Here is a 26575-nt window from a genome sequence, read left to right on the forward strand (position 1 = left end):
GCATTTAAGTCTTCAATAAATTTGCAAAGTTTCAACATGTTTCAGTTACAGAAAGTTTACAAATATATTTGTGCAAACTTCATTCTATATATGCGAATTTTGTCAAAATATATACAAATTAATCTGAATCACGTAACATCGTAAATAATGGACAAAGTTCGCATATGCTTTATGCAAATACTGGACTAAGTTTGCATATACCTCACAGACTTCATCATCATCACAAATATTGGTCATTATTTGCTTATATTTTATGCAAACTTTCTCATCCTTACAAGTTTACAGTTTAACTATTTAACATCCTTAAAGTTCGACAATTCATACATTTATATTTACATTGCATTCATTTCATTCATTCAAATAAATAAATTTGCTCATTGCATTCATTCAAAACTTAATATATTCATACATTACATTCATTCAAAAAATGAACTTGCTTATACATTGCGTTCATTCTATTCATTTAAAATTAAAAAATTTTATTCATTTCATTCATCAAAAAAAGAAACATGCTAATACATTGCATTCATTTCATTCATTCAAAAAAAATAAACCTACTCATACATTGCATTCATTCTATTGATTCAAAACTAAATATGCACATACATTGCATTTACTTAAAAAAATGAATGAGTTCATACATTGCATTCATTCTATTCATTAATAAAAAGAACATGTTTATACATTGCATTCATTTTATTCATTCAGAAAAATGAGCATGCTTATACATTGCATTTATTCAAAAAAATGAACATGCTCATATATTTCATTCATTTCACTCATTTAAAAAAATAAATATGCTCAAATATTACATTCATTCTATTTATTCTAAAAAATAAATTTGTTCATACATTGCATTAATTTCATTCATTCAAAAAAATGAACATACTCGCATTCATTCAGAAAAATAAACATCATCACACATTGCATTCATTAGATTCATTCGGAAAAATGAGATTGCTTATACATTACATTCATTCATAAAAATGGTCATGCTTATACATTGCATTCATTTTATTCATTCAAAATTGAATATGCTCATACATTGCATTCATTCAAAAAAATACTTGCTCATACATTGCATTTATTCCATTCATTAAAAAAATGAGTATTATATGAGTATCCATGTGACTTAGGCATATAATTGTTGATTCTAATGAAATAAATGATACATTGTGCACTTATGCATGTGTGGAGAGAGAGGGAGAGAGAGAGCAACCATATCACATTTATTCACGGGTGCAAAATAACATCCAATAGTCAAGCATTCAAATACTAATCATCAGCTATGTGGAAACGGGCGCAATAATTTAATGAACAGTTACAGGATGGGAAGTAGGATACTTTTGACCCACAAAATCATTATCAGACAACAATTTAAGGCAGTTGAGGCCCCACTGCCATTTTTTTTATCGGACTTCAGGGTCTCAATCAGGTCAAGTAAATGCTGTCGAGGACAGCAAAACCGGCCGCTACCCCGCCCTCGTCTGATGAGGAGACCTTTGTCCGCATCAGATAACCACAATGGTCGTTCAGAATCACCTTCTCTTTGTTCCTATAAACGCAGAGAACAAAATACTTGTTTATGGAACAATCATGCAGTCAGTATTTTGTAAATGCAGATATACTTGTTGTATGTAAGTTTTGAATGGAGATGCAAGACATATATTTGCATGCATATTTTTATGTATTTGCATAAATGGCGTAAATGTGCATGAAGATGCATGGTAGGCTCACCAAGCTTTTCAAGTGAAACCAACTATAAATCTCAAAAAGAAAATTGCATGATCAAGCGCGCACACACAGGAGGGCAAGGATGCTGAAAAAGAATGAACCTTAAATAAGCACCAAATATCCCAAGTTCTGATATTGCTCCAGCTTGATGACAAATGCCATTCCGAACTAAAAATGACATGTAACTCGTTGGGAAAATTCTTTGCATGAGAATGAAAGCAGCTAGCACTTCGCTTCCACCTTTCTGTAATTCAACCAAATTTTCCCTCACCATATCTCCGTATATGTTGTTTCCTGATGTTTGAAGCCAGGTTAGAAACTTAGAGAATAGGAAAAAAGGAACCAATGGCGTTTCAATAAGTCAAACTAGTACAATGAAAAACTTAACCTCCTCCCTCTCTTTGAGGTTTGAGAACAAACTGTTCGGGTCGTGCAATGGCATCTTTAATAACATTTGAATCATCCAAACTCCACAGACCTGCGAAGCATTTTCGCAGTTTTAATATGTCATCTTTGTTATCCAGGAACCTGAATGCAACCAACAAGAAGCATATTAGATGATCAATTGAGAATCTGTAAGGCACTCATAATTTAATATAGAATACTAAATGTTCAAATTATTAGCCAACAATAAAATATTCAAAGAGCTTCCACTTAAGAAACTTTTAGCTAGTTGTTGGGATAACTTATTTCATGAAACCACTCCCTACCAAAGCAAAGTCACAACAGAGCTGCGGATTTTGCCTATCACAATATTTAATTAATATCTAATTTCACTAAATTCAGAAAATGGAGAGGTGAGAGCAAAAGTTAAATTCAGAACACTAGCACAAAATAGTTTGCCAACCTTTCAAGGACATCAGGCTTTGCCAGCTCTTGCTGGATCTTCTTAGTGCCAACCAAGTGGTATGAAATGGATGGGCACTTGATAGCACAGGATTGTTCCATAAGCAGCCTTGCTCTCCACTCCTACCAGGTTAGATGCCCAAGAAGTTGCTATAAACAAATTAGACTTCTAGAAAAGAGATGTATAACTCCATCGACTGAGGAGATAAAATATTGCGCTTGGGAATAATGAATTTGATAGAATATAAGCCTTACTGATTCAGAAGGATAGTCATTCGGAGAATACCCAGCTCTGAAATAAACAACTGCAACTGTCTGGTGCCCTCTATAGAGGTAAAAACTCAATCATACCAAGAAGTTGAACTCATGGGCACAATTGAAACATGGCAACATTATTTGTAGAACTTCCTTAGAAGCAGTATTTTATAAGAAAGAGTTACATTCAAGGCCAAAATATATAGTTTCAGTTAAGACGCAAAAGATAGTGTCATACACACGGAGGGTCCCATCAGGTGAAAGCTCTCCCTCTGCATCTACTTCAGCCAGTGTTTTCCTGATGGTCATGATATTATGCGTTTTCCAAAGTTAAGACATGACAAAAGAGCAAGGGTAGTTATTGCAGTTCATAGCAGGCATCATAGCAGTTTTTTTTTAATGAAATATTTCAATGGGTTCGATGAATCATAAAGGATATTGTTCCTTCAGAACAGTGCTTAGCCAATGTTGGTCATACATATTCCGCTCTTCAGTTTGCACAACAATCATGATTACTGCACTGCAAAAATATCAGCAATGGTATAATGCACTTTTAGAATAGGTTCCAGAAACATAAACATGTATTAGAAAAACAATCTTCCAACTAGAATACCTGCAATTATTATACTCACTCCAGGCTTGAGCTAAAGCATCAGCATATCTATTAACTGCAGTATTCCCAGGCACTCTTCTGGAATCCAACCCAAGTTGCTTTCCGTGGTGATTAAGCAAATACCTGGAAAATGATTTTACCATGTATTTTAAGTGGTGGTACCGCTTCATATCATCCATTTGCATTTGCAAGGCAAACAAAACTACAGTCAACAATTATCCTAAGGTGTACATATAAATAAAATAATATATTATGTTCAAGCTCATAAGCAATTGCATGTTGAAATCTTTTTATTTTAAGGAACGTCATTAGTAATATATAGTATTCAAATATTCATTTTTTATTCCATGCAACGTGATGTTTTCAGCCAACCCCTGCAACCTCCAATTAACAAACCAAAAGTGCAAGGTAGAGCACTCACTCTTATCATCCAAGTTCCACAGGGATGATAATGTTTTCCACCATAAAGGTAGATAAAGGTACTAGCGAAGGTGCCTGCCAGTAGGTAGGGTATGTGTTGGGTGCTCATAGCCTCATACTATATCTTTTCTTTTGTTTTTACAAATGATGAATAACTTTTAATTATTACAACATAATCACATTTGATTGTATAAAGTTGTAAGTATCCTATTGTTACCCTATTGGTCAGCCCCAAAATAAGATACATATTGTATCATATCGGTAAAAAATTGTAATTTTTAATAAAAAAATTAAAATTCTAAAAAATCATGAAAAATAAGAAAAAACTAGCAAAAATTCTAAAAAGATCATAACACATGAAATAATGACGAATTAAACAAAATACAACTAGAAAATTATATATGAAGCATTTATGTATCTATGAGTTGCATAAGACATCATCAAACAATAAGTACCTCACAAGAACAATATAAAATATTAAATATCTTGCAATTAAGAACATTCCACAAGACTCATACTTTCATATTATATAAACAAAAATATTATGGCAATAGTTGCACTCGATTTTCGATTGGTTTTCACTAATCACTTGAGTGCCCCATTGCCATATAGATAATCTGATGTCATCTTTGTTGAAGTGTCGAGCTTGATTTCTAACATGATATAAAGCTCTAATTTCTGTGAATCCAACTTAACAGTAAGTTGATGGGTGGTTGCAGAGGGGCAACGCCCCCCGAGGGCTGCCTCCCTCGAGGTGGAAATTTTTTGGAGGGTAGCTTTGTAATTTTACTCATAATAAAGATTTTTTAACTACCCACTTTCTTGAGTAAAAAAATAGTGAAAATGCACTTTTACTTTAGCAAACTACAAAAGTCATCTCCCTTGCGCAAGGATCAACCCCCAAATCATTCTCATGAGTCATAGGGTACATGTATACCTCTCTAATGGCTTCTATACAAATGAGGGAGTCGGCCATCAAGAGGTCCTTAAAACCCAACAACAACAACAACAACAACTACGCCTTCATCCCAAAACAATTGGGGTCGGCGATATGAACCAAAAAAGAAAATCATTCTGGGTCTTCCACATGAATCCTTCTCCTCCAATCATTTTTATCCAATGTCATGTCCTCGGTGAGGTTCAAAGCATTCATATCCTTTCCTATCACCTCCATCCATGTCTTCCTAGGCCTACCCCGACCTCTTTTAACTAATATATTTTCTCATTTCTCCATCCTTCTAACAGGAGCATCATTAGGCCTTCACCGAATATGTCCAAACCACCGTAAACAATTCTCTCTCATCTTATTTTCAATGGGTGCAACGCCTACCTTCTTACGTATCTCCTCGTTCCGAATCTTATCTTTTATTGTATTTCCACACATCCATCTCAGCATACGCATCTCAGCTACACTCATTTTTTGAATATGATGTCTCTTGGCAGCCCAACATTCCGTACCATATAGTAAAGTGGGCCTAATAGTCGTCCTATAAAACTTTCCCTTCTACTGCAATGGCATTCTACGATCGCACAACACTCCAGTTGCACTTTTCCATTTCATCCACCCAACCTTTATCCTATGATTTACATCTCCATCAATTTATCCATACTTTTTAATGATAGATCCCAAATATTTGAAACAATCATCCACCGGTATCTCTTGCTCACCAAGCTTCACTACACTCCCATCACTACTTCGTTGCTTACTAAACTGACATTCCATGTATTTTGTCTTACTCTTACTCAACTTAAAACCTCTTGCTTCCAATGTTTGTCTCCATAATTCTAACTTAGCATTAACCCCAGCTCTAGACTCATCAATCAAAACAATATCATCAGAAAACAACATACACCACGACACATTTTCTTGAATTGATCTCGTAAGCTCATCCATCACTATAACAAATAGGAAAGGGCTTAAAGCAGATCCTTGATGTAACCCAACCGTTATAGGAAAATTGGTTGTCACCCCTCCACAAGTGAGGACATTGGTTACTACTCCTTCATACATATCCTTAATTATACTAATGTACTTGAGAGAAACACCTAAAAACCCAAAACTAAAAAATTATGATTCAACTATTTTTTAAGCACGTTGACCCAGTATCGTACGAGACACCTTGTATCATACCATACAATACAATCTTAGTTGTCATAGGCACTAGGCGGAGCCTAGGTGGTGAGTCCCTAAAAAGCCTAGGCAGGGCTTAGGCGGTCTAGGTGGTACCCCAAATAAAAAAAACATACAATTATGTAAAAAAAAACTAATAAAATTAATAACAAACATGTATACAACATAAAATCAATCAACAATAAGCAATAGACAAAACAAAATATGTCGTCGAACACTAATAAGACAATTATATTAAATACCCTGCTCAATACATTGTCCAACACAAAACATTTAACATTTAACAACACTAATTTCCATGAAATGCTTAGTTACTAGTTCAAGGTATTTATTTTGACTAGAAAATTTATATGATGAAGTTTAATTATGTCCATCAGTGGTTTCATAGGTGCTCATATTTGTAAGCAAAATAATAGCAGTATTTAGAGCCACAGACCCATCCATCTCTCTCTCTCAAATTATTTCTGATCTTTATATATTGGATTATATTCTTTCTATCTGGTTTTCAAGCAAAACAACACCTTTCGTTACTGTGTCTAGGAGAAATTGGAAGGAGGAGAGATCTTAGCTCACATGCAAACATTGAGAACATTGTTATAGAGTCATTTCAATCGCTTTTTGAAGAGATTAAATCTACAACTTCTTATGCATCGGGGAACACTGTTGTAAGGAATCGGTCAAAGCACCTACCATTTATTCAGGATCAAATTGATAATCAATAGAAGAAACAATACCTTTTGCTACACTCTTTGAAAGAGGTAGTTGAAAGAAATCACCACACTTAGCATTCAGCTGAAGGAGGAGGAGAGAGTGAGAGATGTTAAAAAACGGCAGCCACTTTAGAGATGGCTGGCCCTAATGCTATATTATGTAACATATAATACAAAAGGTTTAAAATATATACAAATAACAGAATTGCCATTACATAAAGAAAATAATATAAACATGATTAGGTGCACGGATCTGGATCGAATCCAGATCCAATGATGTCAAATCACATTTCATCACCCTCCTTCAAGTTGTGCATGGTCATGAACCATGAACAACTTGTTCTTTAAGAACCAAAATTGATGCTTTGTTAGGCCTTTGGTGAACAAATCTGCAACTTGGCTTTCTGTACGAATGTGACGAGGCTCAATCTCCTTGTCTTCAACCTTCTGCCTGATAAAATGTAGATCTATCTCAATATGCTTTGTGCGACCATGTTGTATAGGATTATAAGCAATGTTAATAGTACTCTGATTATCACACAACAGAAATGAGTGTGAGATTCCTTCTCCAAGATCTGCAAGAAGATGTCTGACCCACATAGCTTCAGTTGTCTCAGCTACCATAGACCTATATTCAGCTTTAGTACTGGACCTAGCAATAGCCCTTTGTTTTCTGCTACTCCATGACACCAATTTTTTTCCAATGAATATACAATACCCAGAAATAGATCGCCTTTCATCCGGATCTCCAGCCCAATCCGCATCTGTATAAGTGATGATCTCATGTCCCTTATTGTCAATCAAATTTCTTTGAAAAAGAAAACCGTCACCAATAGTTCCTTTCAAAAATCTTAAAATTCTTTTCATGACTTCAACATGACCAATTCTTGGTTCATGCATGAATTGAGAAACCTGATTAACAGAATATACGATGTCTGGCCTGGTAAAAGTGAGATACTGAAGCATTCCAACGATACTCCAATTTTGGTTTGATCACTATATAAGTCTCCATCATTAGAGCTCGGTTTTTTATACAGAATACAAGATGTGCTTAGGAGCTTACAATCTGACATCACTGCCCTGCTCAAAAGATCAAGAGTATATTTATGTTGAGTAAGAGTTAAAACATCATCTCTTCTATCCACCTCAACCTCAAAAAAATACCTAAAGTCACCAAGATCTTTCATCTTGAAGTTTTGCATCAATAATTCCTTCATAATTTGTATATGATTGTTAGAATTGCCGTAAGAATTATGTTATCAACCTATATAAGTAATAACGTAGTAACATCCTTATCCTTGAAAATGAAGAGAGAAGGATCAAGAGAGCATCTTTGCTATGCGAAAACCATAGTTTTGAATTTTGAGAGAAAAACTCTCAAACCAAGAATGAGAGGGTTGCTTCAATCCATAAAGAGCGCTTTTCAGTTTACAAACATAATCCTTGGGTTCTCCTTCAGCATATTTAGGAGGTTTCTCCATAAAAACTTCCTCCTTCAAATCTACATGTAAGAAGTCATTTTTTACATCAAGCTGACTTAACTTCTAACCATAATCAACAGCCAAAGATATAACAACCCGAATTGTTCCCATCTTGATAACAGGACTAAAAGTTTCGTCATAGTATTGCCCATATTCTTGTGTAAAACCACAAGTCTTGCTTTATACCTTCCAATACATCCATTAGGTTTATACTTAATCTTATAAACCCATTTGCACCCAACAACATTATTCTTCTCAGGTCTAGGAACAATTTTGCAGGTTTGACATTCATGAAGAGCTTTCATTTCCTCATTCATAGCCTCTATTCATTTATGTGATTTAATAGCTTGATGAAAGTTAGCAGGTTCATCATGCTTCTCTACTTGAGACATGAATAACTGAAAATCCATGAAAAAGATATCATAGTTGACCCATCTTTGAATAGGATGACGTATCCTTTCCGATCTTCTCAAAAAAGGTTGAATCATATCCTGCTCAACATTGTTCGTAACATGATCTCTTGCCCTTCCGACATAAACTTGACTAGAAAATCATTTAAAATCTCTAGGCATTTTGTTTTCCGAAGAACATGAAGGTTCGAGATATTGTTCATTTGAATTCAATTCTTCACAAAATGGTTGACAAAATTTCTTTTCACTCTCAAACAATTTAGCACTTAACCAGGGATCATAAACTTCAACATTTCAAGATGAGTTTTGTCCTTGGAATAATGACATGCTCTCAAAATTTTATTCGTCAAAAATGACATTTCTGGAAATCTTGATACGCATGGATATCATATCATAACATTTGTATCCCTTATAATCATCCATATATAAAACAAATCTACACTTTACAGCTTTATCCTTAAATTTATTCCTCAGAGATTTGTCAATAAGAACATATAAAACACAACCAAAGGTGTGCAAGTTATTATAATCAAGATGCTTTCCAAGAAGGGTAAAATATGAGGACTTTGTTAAAATGTATCTCCAAAATCCTTTGTTGTAAGTATAAATATATATACTTATATACATAGAGATACATATACATATGATATATTATATGTATATGTATCTCTATATATATAAATATATATATTTATATACATATTTTATTTTATTTTATTTTCTTACCCGAAAAGGGTATTATTGTAATTTCCTATCTTGCGCATATTCCATTTGGAATATGTTGTAATTTTTCATCTTTATTTTTGTAATTCTTTTTTTATTTTTTATTTTTTCTTTCTTTTCATAAAAAGTGCATTGGGGGTCCCCCAATAGAGTCGTTGGGGGGCCAACGGTCATAAATGTGACCGTTGGGGGCTCCCCAACAACTCCTTTGGGAGCCCCCCCTGCACCTCTTTACTCTTGTATAAATAGGGGTGTTCCCCCTTGTTTCTCCTAAGCTTGAGAGTCTCAAGCATTTGCTCTTTTTTATGAAATACATGCACTATTGCATGTTTGTTATTTTTACGCTTTTTGCGTATTTTGTTCAAGTGTTGTGAGAGTGTCTTTGTGCACTTCTTTTATAAAGTATTTATGCTTGTATGCATATTGTTTTATCATAGACATTTTCACATGGTATCAAAGCTCGGTTGGTGATAGAGGATCGTGGGATTCCTTTCTTTTCGAGTGCCTCGAAAAGCGTGCCTTCGGTTTTTTTGGAGGTCGAAGTGGTGGATCTTGCTTCTCAAATATTTTAGAAGAATCTTGCGCAAGCTAGAATTTGAAATATTGTGTTGGTACGCCCTTTCTCCCTTCCTCTTTACTTCATAATGGGCAAAAAAGAGTCTCATTTTACTCTTGGCTTCAAATTAAATGGGTCCAACTATCATGTTTGGGCCGGAAACATGGAGGCTCACATAAAAGAGAAGGGGCTATGGGGTTATGTGCAAGGCTCAATTTCGGAACCGGAACCCAAAATAACTATGGTAAACGGAAGTGAAATCAAGATTCTTGAAGGAGAAGAAAGGGTCAAAGCTCTTGAAGAGTATTCTAAGAAGCACGATGAATGGGAAATGAAGAACTTCAAGATTCTTTCTTGGTTCTTTTCATCCGTTGAAACTAAGATTAATGCCAACATTATTAAGTTCAAAAAGACATTGAAAGCTTGGCACTATCTTGAGAAAATGTATACATCGAGGGATCTATCTCATAAGTATTATCTTCAAAAGAAGGCTCTCTCTTTTACTCAAGATGAAATGACTATTAGGGAATATTTTGCCGATCTTTCCTTCATATGGGATGAGTTTGCCATGCTTGAACAAAAATGGAGTGGAGAGGCAATTGAACTTCGTCACAAGCAACTTGAAGAAGATCGGTTCTTCAATTTTTTGAATGGGCTAAGGCCCGAATTTGAGCAAATAAGGTCTTCTCTCCTATCCTCATTTACTCCTCCCTCTCTTGAAGATGTACTCACCAAATTGAGTGGTGAGGAGACTCGTATGAGTTTATGTAAACAAGGATCAAGTGTTCTTGTGGTTCCTTGTAATTATGAAGAAAACAATGAGGTCAATGTCGTATCAAGACCCGGGAACCATGTAAAAACCTATCGTCCCCCTCATTTTAAACCACAAAATCAAGGTGAAAATGGTGGGGAAAGAGGAAAAAAGGACTATAGCAAAATTATTTGTCATTTTTGTAAAGAACCCAGACATATCAAACCCATATGTCCCAAATGGAAAAAGCTTCTCGCAATGGCTACCACCGGTGTACCACAAAAGGAGGAGGCATCATCAAGTAGGTCACTCTCTATAAATCAAATAGTGGAAGCCCTTCAACCTCTCCTCAAGGGAGCTACCTCTGGTGCCGCCGTGTCTACTTCATCCTTTCCAGGTAAAGTCTCTTGGCTTTTGGACTCCGGTGCATCTTTTCATATGTCTCCAAACATGTTTTCGCTTTCCGATTACTCAAAAAATGTCTCTCCCTCTTTTGTTTCCACTGCGGATGGAACCTCTCTTGAAATTAAATGAATAGGTAATTTTGAAACTCAAGATTTTTTTATTCCAAAAATTAGATTTATACCTAAACTAAACTTAAATCTTCTCTCTGTTTCTCAACTCTCGGACCATGGTTGCGAGTTGTGATAAATGTTTTATACAGGATCGTCGGTCCGGGATATTGATTGGGGAAGACTGTAGAAAAGGAGACTTATACTATATGGAATATCTTCAAGTTCCAAAATTTTTTTGTAATGTTGCCCAAAACAAAGATATAAATGTGTGGCACAAAAGACTTGGTCATCCTAATATCACCAAGTTGTCTTATTTATATTTTGCAAAAGACCCATGTAAAAGTACATTTGCTTGTAATGATTATATTCTCGGAAAAATGCAAAGTTTACCTTTTGAGCAAAGAACTATGTTCTCTTCTAAAATTTTCGAAATTGTTCATTCGGATGTTTGGGGACCCGCACCTGTTGCTTCAAAAGGAGGTTTTTCTTATTATGTTATTTTTGTGGATGATCTTTCCAGATATTCGTGGATATATTTTCTTAAGTTCAAACATGAAGTTTTTTCGTGTTTTAAAACCTTTTATTCAATGATCAAGAATCAATTCAAAAGTAACATAAAGATATTTAAAAGTAATTCTGGAGGAGAATATCTCTTCAGTCAATTTAAAGTATATCTTGAAGATCACGGAATTATCCACCAAAGGTCTTGCCCTAAAACTCCTCAACAGAATGGATTGGCCGAAAGAAAACATAGGCACATCATTGAGACCACTAGGACTCTTCTTATTTTCCAAAACATTCCTAAAAACTTTTGGGCAGAAGCAGCTCTTGCTTCTGTTTATCTGATAAATCGTTTACCATCTAGGATATTAGAGAAAATATCCTATTTTGAGATATTATATAAGATTGAACCTGACTATAATAGGTTACGAGTTTTTTTGTGTAACTCTCCCAAGGCTATCCCTTGCGCCTTTCTTGGATATTCTGAAACTCAAAAAGGGTTTCGTTGTTATGATCTTCGAGATGATAAGTTATATGTCTCTAGAAATGTAACATTTTTAGAAAATGAAAGTGGTTTTGAAAAAAATGTTTCTCAACAAGAAAATTTTGATTATTCCTTCCTATTTGACTTATTGTCTAGTAATGATGATGTATCTAGTGATGATGATGTATCATCAAACTATGATGAGGAAAATTATGGTGATGTTGGTAAACATAACTCACTCAATGAACAAGAAAGTAGAATTTCAAGTGATCCCATAACCTACTCTCGTAGAAACCAAGACACCATTAGAAGTGCTATTGACCAATATAGTGAGCTTGTTCCTACTCTTGATCACCAAAGACCTGAAAGGAATAGGAGACCTCCTGTTAGAAGGGGAGCCCTCGTTCTCCTGCCATCGAGCGAAAAAGAGAGAGGGGAGAGAGAGAGAGAGAGAGGAAAGAGGGGTTTCAGAGAAAGGTCGTGCGTCCCTCGTGACTGCACCTTTCATTATATTTAAAGTTAAGTGAATACAACTAGGGTACAAAAATACCCCTTAACAATATGCTAATTTACATTAAAACACTAATTGGATCTGGACCCGATCCATTATATAAGTGGATCGGGTCAGCCATATACACAGCGACTTCTTTTCACCCTCCCTCAAGTTGTGCATGGTGCTGAACCATGAACAACTTGTTTTTCAGAAACCAAAATCTATCATTTGTCAACCCTTTAGTGAGGATGTCAGCAACTTGTTCTTCAGTTGGCACATACATGGGCTCAATCTCTTTGTCTTCAACCTTTTTTCTAATAAAATGTTGATCTATTTCAATGTGCTTTGCTCGACTATGGTGGATGGGATTGAAGGACATGTTGATGGCACTTTGATTGTCACACAACAACAGTGATCGAGCAATCGGTTCTCCCATTTCTGTCAGGAGATGTCTTATCCATGTAGCTTCGGTCGTGGCAGTGGCCATCGATCTGTATTCAGCCTCAGTGCTTGATCTAGCAACCGCCTTTTGTTTTCTACTGCTCCAGGATACCAAGTTTGGCCCAATGAAGTTGCAATAACTAGATATTGATCGTCGTTCGTCTGGATCACCCGCCCAATCAGCATCAGCATAAGTGACGATCTCATGGCCCTCACGGTCCCCGCCTGGATCTAAGTCACTTTTCTTATATACCAACCCATCACCAATTGTGCCCTTCAGGTAACGAAGTATACGTTTGACTGCCTCCATATGTGACATACGAGGTTCATGCATAAACTGGGATACCTGATTAACCGAATATACTATGTCAGGTCTAGTAAAAGTCAGGTATTGCAACATGCCAACTAAGCTGCGATACTTAGTGGGATCTCCATATATATCCCCTTCCTGTGAACTCAGTTTCTGATGAATGACACTTGGAGTTGTTAACGGCTTGCAATCTGTCATGCCTGCTCTGCTGAGAATGTCCAACGTGTATTTGTGTTGAGTAAGGGTGAGTGTATCATTTCTTTTATCAACTTCTACCCCAAGAAAATATCGCAGCTCTCCCAAATCTTTCATCTTAAATCTCTGATTTAATAACTTCTTTACTTGCTCAATGTAACTTTTACAGTTTCCTGTGATGATGATGTCATCTACATATATTAATAGAAGAGTAGCGACTCCTTGCTCATTGTGAATAAATAATGAGTGATCCAGAAGGGACCGAGAGAAGCCATGTCGTTGTATTTCTAAAGAAAAGCTATCGAACCAGGAACGAGAAGCTTGTTTCAAACCATAGAGGGCTCTCTTTAACTTGCATACATATTTTTTGGCGTCTCGTTCGGCATATCCAGTGGGTTGTTCCATGTAGACCTCTTCTTTTAAAACCCCGTGCAGAAACGCATTCTTTACATCCAGCTGGCTCAATGTCCATCCATGTTTAATGGCTAGACTCAACACAATGCGAATGGTCCCCATTTTAACTACAGGGCTGAAAGTTTCATCAAAGTCTTGGCCTTCCTCTTGGGTGAATCCCTTGGCTACAAGTCTAGCCTTATACCTTTCGATGCTCCCGTCTGGTTTATACTTTATCTTGTACACCCATTTTGACCCAACAACATTTCTGTTCAGTGGTCTAGGTACAATCTCCCATGTCCCACATTCATGTAAGGCCTCCATTTCTTCATTCATTGCTTCTACCCATCTTCTAGAGCTCGCAGCTTGATAGAACATGAGGGGCTCATCCTCTTTACTTATGGATGTCAAGAACAACTGAAAATCCAGTGAAAAGTTTTTATAACTCACCCACCTGTCAAGCGGATGTCGAATCCGTGAGGATCTTCTGACATCCATCGTCTGCGAAGCGGATGATCCAGATGGATCTGTACTCGTGCAAGAAATGAATGAGGGCTCTTTCTCTCGCCGGGTGTACACAATACCCTTATACCTTGTTGGCTCAAAGTCATGTGTAACAGTCTTCTCCGTTTGAGTTTCATTGGCTGATTCCTCATGGGTCTCCTTCTGACTGCAATTTTCTGGACAGCCCACTTTACCATTGGAAAAGAGTTCTGAATTTAACCATGGGTAGTAGACCTCAATGCTAGGGCTCGAGTTATCAGCATGAAAGGTTGAATTAGCATCCTGATCATCAAGTTCATTTCATCGAAAATTACATTCCTTGATATTTTGACACGCCTACTCAAGGGATCATAGCACCTGTACCCTTTGTAGTCTTCTGCATATCCTATAAATCTGCATTTTAAGGCTTTATCTTGGAACTTGTGCCTGAGTGAGCTGTCAATGTGAACATAGCAAACAGACCCAAACACACGTAATTCATGATAATCAGGTTGTATGCCAAAAAGAGAGAAATATGGTGACTTGTTTTCTAAGATACTCATGGGCAATCGATTTATCACATGAACTGTGGAGTGAAAGGCCTCAGTCCATAATGATACAGGGAGGTTACTCCCATGCATCATGCTCATAGCAGTCTCAACAATGTGTCGATGTTTCCTCTCAGCAATCCCATTTTGTTGAGGTGTATGCGGGCAAGACACTCTTCTCTTTATCCCATTATGTTGAAGGAAACTAACAAAGTCACTCGAGGAAAATTCACCTCCTCCATCACACTGGAAATTGAGAATATTGGTAGAGAAATGATTTTGAACAAAAGAATAAAATCTCTGGAACAATCCAAAGACTTCTGATTTGTGCTTCATAAAAAATATCCAAGTATAACGTGAGTAACTATCAATGAAGATAAGATAGTATTTACTGCCAGAAAGAGAGGTAAGTGGGGCAGGACCCCAGACATCTGAACAAATGACCTCAAATGGCCTTGAAGCTCTTTTATTAATGGAAGTAAATGGTAAAACATGACTCTTACATAAATGACAGCTAGAACACTTTGTATCAACGACTTCTGAACTCAGACTGGACTTAGGGATGAGATTATTTGAGACAAGTTTTTCAATAAAATGGTGACCACAATGGCCAAGACGACTATGCCAAAGTCTTGGCTTATTACATTCAGAAATAGTAAATATAAAATCAGGATCAAAAGATTGACGTTGGTGAGGCTTCAAGAATGAATAGTTGGAATGAATGAAGGAAGGATCTTCTTGAAAGATGTACATATTGCCCCATCGTTTTCCTTCAGCGAATGTCTTTCTCGTGCGAAGATCCTTAACATAAACAGAAGAGGGAGTAAATTCAACTGAAGCATTAGCATCATCAACAAGTTTTGAGACAGAAACAATGTTCTTTTGAATATTAGGTGCATGGATGACACTTGGAAGTTTAAGAGAGGACTTTGACATGTGTATAATGGCATTTTCAGTATGTGAGATTGTGTGATGAGATCCATCTCCTGTGACTATGCTATTCTTACCAACATAAGGAGTGAGAGTCAAGAGTTTACCTACATCACCCGTGACATGAGTAGCTGCTCCAGAGTCGACATACCAAATTCCTTTGTCATTTTGCTTCATATTCAATCCTGCCAAGGCTGCCAGCAGCAATTCTTTTACTTCTCCATCCTTCCTAGCTTCTGCTTGTGGAGCTTTCCCTTTGTTTTGAGGGTTAAACCAACAATTCGCTTTAATGTGCCCTTTCTTGTTGCATAGGAAACATGTGGGAGTGGGTCTTTGTCCTTGTATATTGGGTGTTGGAAGTATGCCACGACCTCCATAGGTATTTCTCCCTTGGCCTCCTTTTCCTCGAAAAGAACTTCCTCGTCCTCGACCATAACTCATTCCCATAGCCAGCACATCCTGTGTTCCTGAATGCCCATGAGTATCTTCAGAAGATCCTTTCAGAGTCATTTCATATTGTAATAATTTCGCACGAAGATCTTCAAACTTTGGAAGTTCTGGTAAACATAGTAAGGTTGTCGTCATAACATGATAATCTGGCCCCAATCCACTCAAGGTTTGCTGAACTTTATCCTTTTCACTGACAAGACACCCAACAACAGCCAGTTGGTCTGTGATGCTTTTCATTTTATTCAGGTATTCCATGATAGACATGGAATCTTTCTTCAGCATTTGAAACTCTCGCTTAAGAAACATAATTCTTGCCTCAGAAATTTGAGAATATGTTTGAACTAGCGTATCCCACAGTTCTTTGGCCGAACAATCGTCAGGAAGAGCAATAAGGACCTCTTGTGAGAGAGTTGAAGTGATGTATGCCACTAGCGATTGATCCCTTTTCATCCAAGCAACATATTCTGGATTCTTGTGAAGAACAACAGATTGTTCTCCTTTATCATCCGCTTTTTCCTGCGAAAGGAATTCTGGAGGAGCTGGAACCGATCCATCCAGATGACCAGAGAGATCCTGACTCTTTATAAATGGGATGATCTGTCTTTTCCAGGTTAAGAAATTGAGGTTATTCAGTTTTTCAGAAACTAGTTGACCGAGGAAACTTGAGGACAGACATGATTGCCCATGAGTAAAATCCATTGGAGGGAAAATTTGAACTCACACTTAGGTATATAAAAAGAAACAAAGCAAAACAGAAGGTTTGGCTAACAGGACACTCGGTTGACAGGTGAACTGGAAGACAAGTTCACGTGATTTCTAGGTGCTGCTGAGAGCTCGGCTAAGAGGCTGATGTACCAGATGATACTCGGCAGTCAGGAAACGACAGAATTTCAGAATTTCAGAATGAAAACAGCAGAATTTCAGAAAACAGCAGAATTTCAGAATTTCAGAGACAATGAAAACAGCAGAGATTAACAGAGGAATCACAGATTAACAGAAATTTCAGAAGTGCAGATTCTTTATCCTTGTAGAAAATCAAAGGAATCATAGTGATTCTGAAATAAAAAGAGATTTACGTCACCACAGATGTTGAGTTTTCTCACAGCGAGAACGAACGAGGGCTAAGAAAGCTGCACTTTGCGTTTCCAGATGTACTCGGCTGAAGGATGGTGATCAGACTCAGCAGATCGTGGCCTGGTTGACAGGCGTGATGAAGAAAACAGACGTCGATCGTGGCGTAACTCAGCAGTTCGTCGATCGTGGTTGGAGAAGACTCGATCGTGGTTGAAGAAACAGGCGTCGATCGTGGCTGAAGAAGCAGGCGTAATGGAGAAGACTCGATCAGCGATCGTGGCTGGAGAAGACTCGATCGTGGCTGAAGGAACAGCAGATCGTGATTGGCAGATCGTGGGTGGAGAAGACTCGATCAGACTCAGCAGATCATGGTCTTCTAAACAGGCTCTGATACCATGTTAGAAGGGGAGCCCTCGTTCTCCTGCCATCGAGCGAAAAAGAGAGAGGGGAGAGAGAGAGAGAGAGAGAGGAAAGAGGGGTTTCAGAGAAAGGTCGTGCGTCCCTCGTGACTGCACCTTTCATTATATTTAAAGTTAAGTGAATACAACTAGGGTACAGAACTCCAACTCATTTTGTTTCCTTTGATTCTTTCTCACCCTGATATAGGGCTTGTCTCAGTGCCATCCACTCTTATTTTGAGCTAAGGAATTTTGAAGAAGCTAAAAAATGTATAGAATGACAAGAAGCTATGCAAAATGAACTTAATGCCCTTAAAAAGGCTGAAACTTGGGATTTCCAAACTCTACCCATAGGAAAAAAAACTATAGGTTGTCGATGGGTTTTTAAGGTTAAAACTAAAAGCGACGGATCTCTGGAAAGGTATAAAGTTCGCTTAGTTGCAAAAGGGTATGGGCAAGAGTATGGAATTTATTATGAAGAAACCTTTGCTCCTATAGCCCGAATGGTTACAGTTAGATGTCTTATTATCATTGCATCTATTAAAAATTGAAACATTTTTCAAATGGATGTGAAAAATGCTTTTTTAAATGGTGATCTTAACGAAGAAGTGTATATGGATGCCCCACCAGGCACAAAGATTCCTAAAGATAAAGTTCTTCGTCTTCGAAAGGCCCTCTATGGTTTGAAACAGGCCCCCAAAGCCTGATATGACAGGTTTACCAGTGTAATGCCGGAAAATGGTTTTTCTCATGTTATACTGACACTGCTTTATTTACTAGAAAATCTAATGCAGGGATTGTGATACTATTACTCTATGTTGATGACATGCTAATTACAGGTGATGATGTTCAAGGAGTCAAGGGTATTAAGTCCGTCTTGACTTCAAAATTTGAGATGTCAGACTTGGGTTTTCTGACATATTTTCTTGGAATTGAGGTTGCTTATTCGCAACGTGGTTATTTCCTATCTCAGTCTAAACTTGCTTGTGAGATTATTGACAGATCAGGAATTTCTGATGACAAAGTATGCGAAACTCCTGAAGTCGTGGGATCAAAAATAAAGATTGACGACGGTGTTCCTCTAACCGATCCTACTCCTTACAGGCAGTTGGTAGGTTCTTTAATGTACCTTAGCATTACTCGACCTGATTTGTCACATGCTGTACACATCGCCAGTCAGTTTCATCACGCTCCTACAACCGTTCATATGAGTGTTGTCCTTCGCATCATCAAATATTTGAAGGGAACAATGAATAAGGGAGTATTTCTATTCTGAATTAAAATTACTTGCTTATACTGACTCTGATTGGGGAGGTGACCCTAGTAACCGTCACTCCACCACTGACTTTTGTGTTTTCTTAGGTGAGTCTTTGATCTCATGACGATGTAAGAAGCAACAAAAGGTCTCTCTGTCATCCACTGAAGCCGAATATAGAGCCATGACATCTACCACCATGAAAATTGTATGAATTCGACGCCTTTTGGAAGATATGGGAGTGTTTATCAGAGAACCAACAAAGTTGTGCTGTAACAATAAAAGTGCAATTTATATTGCCAAGAATCACACCTTTCACGAGCGAACAAAGCATATAGAGATGGACTGCCATTATGTCAGAGAAGAATACTTGAAGAAGGTCATTGATCTACCATACGTGACGTCTGAGTATCAACTTGCAGACTTCTTCACAAAAGCACTATGTTCGCCCAGATTTCATTTCCTTCTTGGCAAACTTGCGGTTATCGCACCATAAGTTTGAGGGGGGTGTTAAAATGTATCTCCAAAATCCTTAATTGTAAGTATAAATATATATACTTATATACATAGAGATACATATACATATGATATATTATATGTATATGTATCTCTATATATATAAATATATATATATATATATATATTTATATACATATTTTCTTTTCTTTTCTTTTCTTATCCGAAAAGGGTATTATTGTAATTTCCTATTTTGCGCATATTCCATTTGGAATATGTTGTAATTTTTCATCTTTATTTTTTGTAATTCCTTTTTTATTTTTTAATTTTTATTTTTTATTTTTTATTTTTTATTTTTTATTTTTTATTTTTTCTTTCTTTTCATAAAAGGTGCATTGGGGGTCCCCCAATAGAGTCGTTGGGGGCTCCCCAACGACTCCTTTGGGAGCCCCCCCTTTGCACCTCTTTACTCTTGTATAAATAGGGGTGTTCCCCCTTGTTTCTCCTAAGCTTGAGAGTCTCGAGCATTTGCTTTTTTTTATGAAATACATGCACTATTGCATGTTTGCTATTTTTACGCTTTTTGCGTATTTTGTTCAAGTGTTGTGAGAGTGTCTTCGTGCACTTCTTTTATAAACTATTTATGCTTGTATGCATATTGTCTTATCATAGACATTTTCACAGACTTGTCTTCTAAAATTCCCATGGGCAAACGGTTAATCACATGTACTGCGGTATGAAAAACTTTTGTCCAAAGATTTATAGAAATGTTACTATCATGAAGCATACGCATGACACTTTCAACAATATATCGGTGTTTTCGTTCAGCAATTCCATTGTGTTGAGGAAAATGTAGACGGGACACATGCCTACTTATCCCATTATTTCGAAGAAATTCTATAAAGTCATTCGAAGAATACTTACCTCCACTATCACATTGAAAATGCACAACATTGAAAGAGAAACAATTCTTAACAAGAGCACAAAAAACTTGAAACAATCTAAAAACTTCAGACTTGTGTTTCATGAAGTATATCCAAGTGAAACGAGAATAATTGTCTATGAATAGAACATAATATTGACTTCCAGATGAAGAACATACAGGAGTTAACCCCATACATCAGAATACACAATTTTAAAAGCTTTTCAGGCTCTTTCATTAACAAGATTAAAAGGAAGAACGTGACTTACATAACTAACAACTTGAACATTTTTTAACATCTAGAACAAAATGTAAACAAGACCCTGCAATCAAATTTTCTGACACAAGTTTCTTAATGAAACCGTGACTACAATGACCCAACCAACTGTGCCACAAATTTGGCTTATTACATTAAGAAAGACTAAAAACATCTCTATGACAAGACTTAAGACTCTGAGATGTCGGTTTCAAAAAAGGGTACTTCAAGGTAGAAGAAGAATAAGAAGTTGGATCCTCTTTGAAGATATACATGCTTCCTCATCGCTCTCCCTCAACGAATGTCTCTTTCGTTTGAAGATCCTTAACATACACAGAAGGAGTAAATTCGACAGAAGAATATGTATCATCAACAAGTTTAGATACATAAACAATATTCTTTTTAATATTAGGAGCAAAAAGAACATTGGACAGGTTAAGAGAGGTATTAGACAAAGGAACTTGCGCACTTCCAACATGAGAAATGTGACGATGTGTTCCATCTCTAATGACTATACTCCCTCTTCCGAAATAAGGGGATAAATTCGAGAGCTTACCAGCATTTCCTGTGACATGAGTTGCCACTCTAGAATCCACACACCATTCACCTTGTTCATTTTGCTTAATACTCTTCTGAGATAAAGCTGCCAACAAAAGTTGTTGCATATATCCAGAAGATCTTTGACCATCAACTTCTCTTTTGTTTCCTGATTTATTATTCTTTCCTTTGTTTTGAGGGTTAAACCAACGGTCAGCTTTCACATGTCCTTTCTTATTATACTGAAAACATGTAGGTACTCTTTTCTGATTTCCTGTATTGGAAAATCCTGGTATGCTCAAAGTAAGAAGAATACCATGACCTCCTTGACCAAAACGACCTTGATCTCTACCATTTTGAAAACTGTTACCTCCACACCCAAAACTATGAGATATATTTGATGCCAAGGCATTACGAGAATTTGCATGTTCACTGCCTTCTGTCAAGTGTTTTATGCTCATTTCATATTGAAGAAGTCTAGTTTGAAGATCCTCGAAGCTATGAAGCACAGATAGAACTGATAAATAAGTAGAGAGAACATGATATTTTGGACCCAATCCATTGAGAGTTTGCAGCACTTTTTCCTTGTCAGAGACAACACTTCCAACAATAGCAAGTTGATCTCTAACTGATTTCACCTTGTTTAAAAATTTCATGACTGACATTGAGCCTTTTTAAGAGTCTGAAACTCCCTTTTTAGAAATAAAACTCTTGCCTCTGAAATCTGAGAATATGTTTGCGCAAGCCTATTCCATAATTGACTAGCAGTATAATCATCAGGAACTGAAATCAATACTTTCTGAGACAGGGTGGAAGTAATATATGCAACCAATGATTGATCACGCTTCATCCATGTTGTGAATTCAGGATTTGAAACATAGGTAATCGGAGCATCTCCTTTATCATCCTTTCATTCCTGTGGAATGAACTGTAGTGAAACTGGAATTGATCCATCCAGATGCCCAAACAGATCTTGGCTCCTTATGAAATGAACAATTTGTCTCTTTCAGGTCAAAACATTTGAGTGATTAAGTTTTTCAGAGACAAGCTGACTCAAAAAGTTCGAAGAGAGGCCAACATAGGAAGATGAATCTATTTAAAATAGATGAAACGATAAAAGAAGAAAGCAAAAGAAAGAAGAGAATAAAATTTCAGTCAAGAGCAAATATGCAGCAACACAACAAAACAGATTATGTAAGATGCAGGATATAATATAAAACGTGCCTTTTACCTTTTTTTTTAAATTAGGGCACTATTCTGGACTCAGTCCAATTCCTGCAACAGACTGAAAACGTATGAAGCAATGGAGAGAAATATCGGAACCGAAAAGAAATAATAATAATAAATCAAGATTCCAGAAAAATGAAATCTGGACAAATAACGAGAACAGAAACCCTTCCTTTTTTTTAGATTAGGAATATTGGAACTAGAGTTCAGATTGGGATATTCGAAGCAAACAACCTCTATTTTGAGGTCAAAAACATTTTCCCTTTTTTTTTGTTTAAGAATTGACGTCAAGAATAAAAACACAATATTGAATGAATAAAACCAAGGAATAATCTGCTGTAAAAGAAAAGTAACAGTAGAGAAAAAGAGGAGAAAGAAGAAAGATTAAAAGAGAAAAGAAGAGAAGAGGGGATTTTAACCCTACTTGAAGGTCATGTATCTTGGCTTGTCTAAGTCTTGAGTGGGAGTATGTGCCATACTTGTCATTGTTTAGCTTGTTGGTTTTCAGGTTTCTGACATATTTTTTAATATGAAGATGTCTCTGTTTTTTAGTTTGTCAAGTGCTTTCAAGTTTTAATGTTAATGTTCATCTTTCTGTTACTTCTTTATCTGTCCAGGTGTGAACAACCAGCCCAACTGCCTTTACTAGAGAGAGAGAGAGAGAGCAAGAGTGAGAGCGAGAAAGAGCGAGAAACAGAGAGAGAAAGCAAGAAAAAGAGAGAGAAGAGAGCGAGAGAGAGAAACAAAGAGAGGAGAGAGAGCAAAAACGAGAGAGTGAGGCATACCTTTTTTCTTTTTCTTCTTGTTGCAGCAAACCAAGAGGGAGAGAACGAAAGGGCGAGAGAGAGAAAAGGGGAAAGGGCACCGCCCTTCCCTTTTTTATATCACCTTTTTGGAAAAAGGTTGACCAAATGGTCAACCAAATTAAAAAAAATAGACAAAAAAAGCTTTTCAGCCTAGGCAGTCCCCACCTAGGCAGCGCCTAGGCGGTAAAAGAGGGCCATCTGTTATATTTTTGGGTTAAGGAAAATGCAGCATCCCATAACCATACTGTCTGTCTTTCTTTTTTCTTTTTCCTTTTCTTTTGGATGGATAACCCATCTGTTATATTTTTCATAGAATCATGTCATATGAAGATCAAAACATGCATAAGGAAAATAGACCAGAGTTATGAAATGTAGATTTTGAAGCTCATATGATGCTAGAAATTATGAAGTCCACAAATAGCTATTTTCAGAGCTAATGATTAATTACAGGATAATGATCAGGGAAATAACACTTTTTCTCCCACTTTTGTAAGGAGTGATCTCAAGAATCATCATCATAATAATAATAAACAATAACCTGTGAAGTTCACTAACAAGACAACTAAGACCAGCAAATGATGATGAAATTGTGTTGAGTTCCACTTGAAGTAGGTCTTTAGTTTCAGCATCAAGCATGTAATCTGAACGATGTAAACCCAGACGTATTTCCTGTTATCACAGTTAAAGCATCATTAGTACTTCTACTATTTTTAATTCTCCATTATGCATTATAAATACATATTAAAATAGCATGAAAGCAATAAATCATTTATTTGTTCAACAATAATCTAATTGTTATCTACACTTGGATAGTCAACATAAATATCACATTATTAATCTTAAGACTCACCTCCTTTTTATTGCTTTCCAGCATTTTTGAATGAATATCTAATAGCCGCCCAGTAAAAGCATCTACTTTCTTGGTTCTACAATCATGAAGAGAAGCACATAGAATCAAAAGATATTCTTGAATCAGACATTGAAATCTAAGTGGGAAAAAAGAAACACTTCATGTTGGACAAAATAATACAATTACGAAATCATGAAAGGTATGGAATTAAGTAACTAGCACAGTAAAAGATGTAATATATATAGTTGATTTTAGACCAATTTGATTTTACCTTTGCAGCATGAGAAAAATTTTGAAACCAAACTCAATTACAAAGCTAGATATAAAAGAAACTATGATTGTGATGTGTGGGCAAAATTAACAAAATATTTGTTTATTAGCAGCACAATCTACAATGAGGTGCAAATTTTTTTTTGTCTGGTTTTGAAGCATGGAAGTGCAATAACACCAAATACCACCAAAATATTAAGAAAATATTAGTAAAAAAGTTTCCATCATGGTATAGTACTAGATTTCATTTTCTCTTTTTGGTAGAAACCAACCGCAGATAGAGAGTATGATGGGAATTATCATACTGGTCATGAACCATTCAACAACCCAGACTAAATAACGTTTAGTAGAATATCCAACAACTTTCCAGCAATGGGAACCCATGAAATAAAATGAACATTAAACCATTAATAAACGATAAGTGATATCTTTGCCAGACAAAAAATTAGAAAGAGAACCTGGACAGTGATTCCTGCAGAAAAGCACCATCCAGACTAACACGATCCACAAGCTCATTGAAAATGGGTGCCAAGTCACAAGCTTGTCTCCAGTGATGAAGTGGAAATGACGTTGGCAAAAGAGAGAATGGAGCATGAACTAAACCTACGCCTGGAACTGTTCCAGACCTCTGCAGACAAAAGCAACTACAAATATAAGAATAGGGATATCCATATAACATCGTCTTCAAACTGAAAGGATAAAATTGGAAGCACAGATGGCATACTGCACATTATAGAAGAGTTTAGCATCATGTTAAGATTATGCCTGACCTCACACATCAACGTATGCAACCTCAAGCTACTACACAAAGCTTGGAGATACAATGCATCATACAGAACTATTCTTGGTATCTTCTTTTCCAGTTTATGCAATTTTGCACATTCGCCGATTGTTATTATCATTGTTTCAAGTCCCCACAATTTCGGGCTATAAAACATTAAAGCACAAGAAAGATAGGGACTAAGTACAGAAGATGAATCCTTGGTTCAGAACAGTGCAAAACAGAAAACATTAATCCACATCAGTCAAGGAACATCACTGTTCTTCATCACAAATTCTCATCCGTATCGCCATTCTTCCTTTTCACACTCTGAACGATGATTTTTTACTTTCCCATGATAAGCATAAGCTTAAAAGCCTCAATTTCAGAAACCAATTTGAAGAAAACTTAAAACATTTCCAACAAGTTCAATCCAAGCCTGCACCACGCAATCAAATACATTGCCAGAGATACAATTCTAGTAATGGGCATACAAAGAAAAAACTCATAGCTCAATCAAAGTTCATCAAAAACCAACAACCACCCACAAGTCGCTCTTCCCCACAAGATCACCCATTGGTACACCCGACCCAAAAAAAAACAAAAATCACAACAACCCATCAATCATAAGGAACGCAGTTCTTTCTTCCAAATCCTTGGTATATAAAAATTTAGACGTTCCACAGTAATGAGGATCACAATAATACCTCAACAACCTTGTCTCCTACAACCAGCCCATGGAGAGAGCTCCACACCAAGGCTTCGTGCACCAACTGCTGGAGAAGTTCTGGAGAGATATCCTGCGAACCAAGCGCTGAATCAGCGGCGCCCTTTTCACCATCTTGGTTGGCTGCCCTGGCACCCTTCAAGGGCGAGATCGAAGAGGAAGCAGACATTTTGCTCATCGTTTTGGTGGTTCTCTGCAAATGGGTGGTCGAAACTTGGGTTCTGGGGGTGAAAAGGGAGGGATCGGGATGGTTAAGAAGACAGAGAGTGAGAGAGGGAGAGAATTTTAGCCAAGGAGAAGATAGGGAGGAAGTTGTCTGACCCATCTGCAGTCCAAGGAAGAGGCAAAACGCGCCTAGGTTGGCGGCTTTACGAAAAAGGCAATAGGCAAATCATCAGCAACAAAATGCTGGATCAAGCACCATCGTGGTTTGCCCCAATTGGGGTTGGCTTAGTGGGGTGGAGCCTTAGGTAGACGCAGTAAGGTTTGATTCTCATGAGCCCCGGGACAGGGTCCTAGCATAGGAGTTTTAAGCTGCCAGCATAACGACCATAGGTATGGCAGGCTGAGTCAGCACGACCATCTGTCCGTGTCAAGTGTCTGTGTCAAGTATGGTTTCTTCATGTTATAAATAATAAAAAAAAAAACACCATCATGATAAAAA

General features: G+C 36.8%; 1 protein-coding gene across 1 annotated transcript; it reads right to left on the reverse strand.

Moving 5' to 3' along the window:
- Nucleotides 1-1204: 1204 nt before the first annotated feature.
- Nucleotides 1205-26213, reverse strand: GSH2 (glutathione synthetase 2). The gene is made up of 12 exons (XM_090005825.1): nucleotides 25892-26213; nucleotides 24883-25052; nucleotides 24155-24230; nucleotides 23843-23973; nucleotides 3449-3571; nucleotides 3275-3355; nucleotides 3074-3154; nucleotides 2836-2905; nucleotides 2582-2703; nucleotides 2123-2262; nucleotides 1836-2028; nucleotides 1205-1555 (listed from the first exon to the last, which is right to left on the reverse strand). Exons 1-12 carry the CDS (start codon nucleotides 26087-26089, stop codon nucleotides 1432-1434), a joined length of 1509 nt encoding a protein of 502 aa, XP_089861951.1. The 5' UTR covers nucleotides 26090-26213; the 3' UTR covers nucleotides 1205-1431.
- Between the last annotated feature and the right edge of the window lie 362 nt (nucleotides 26214-26575).

This window comes from Nuphar pumila, chromosome 5 (assembly GCF_984573655.1).
Source record: "Nuphar pumila chromosome 5, dmNupPumi1.hap1.1, whole genome shotgun sequence".
NCBI lineage: Eukaryota > Viridiplantae > Streptophyta > Magnoliopsida > Nymphaeales > Nymphaeaceae > Nuphar > Nuphar pumila.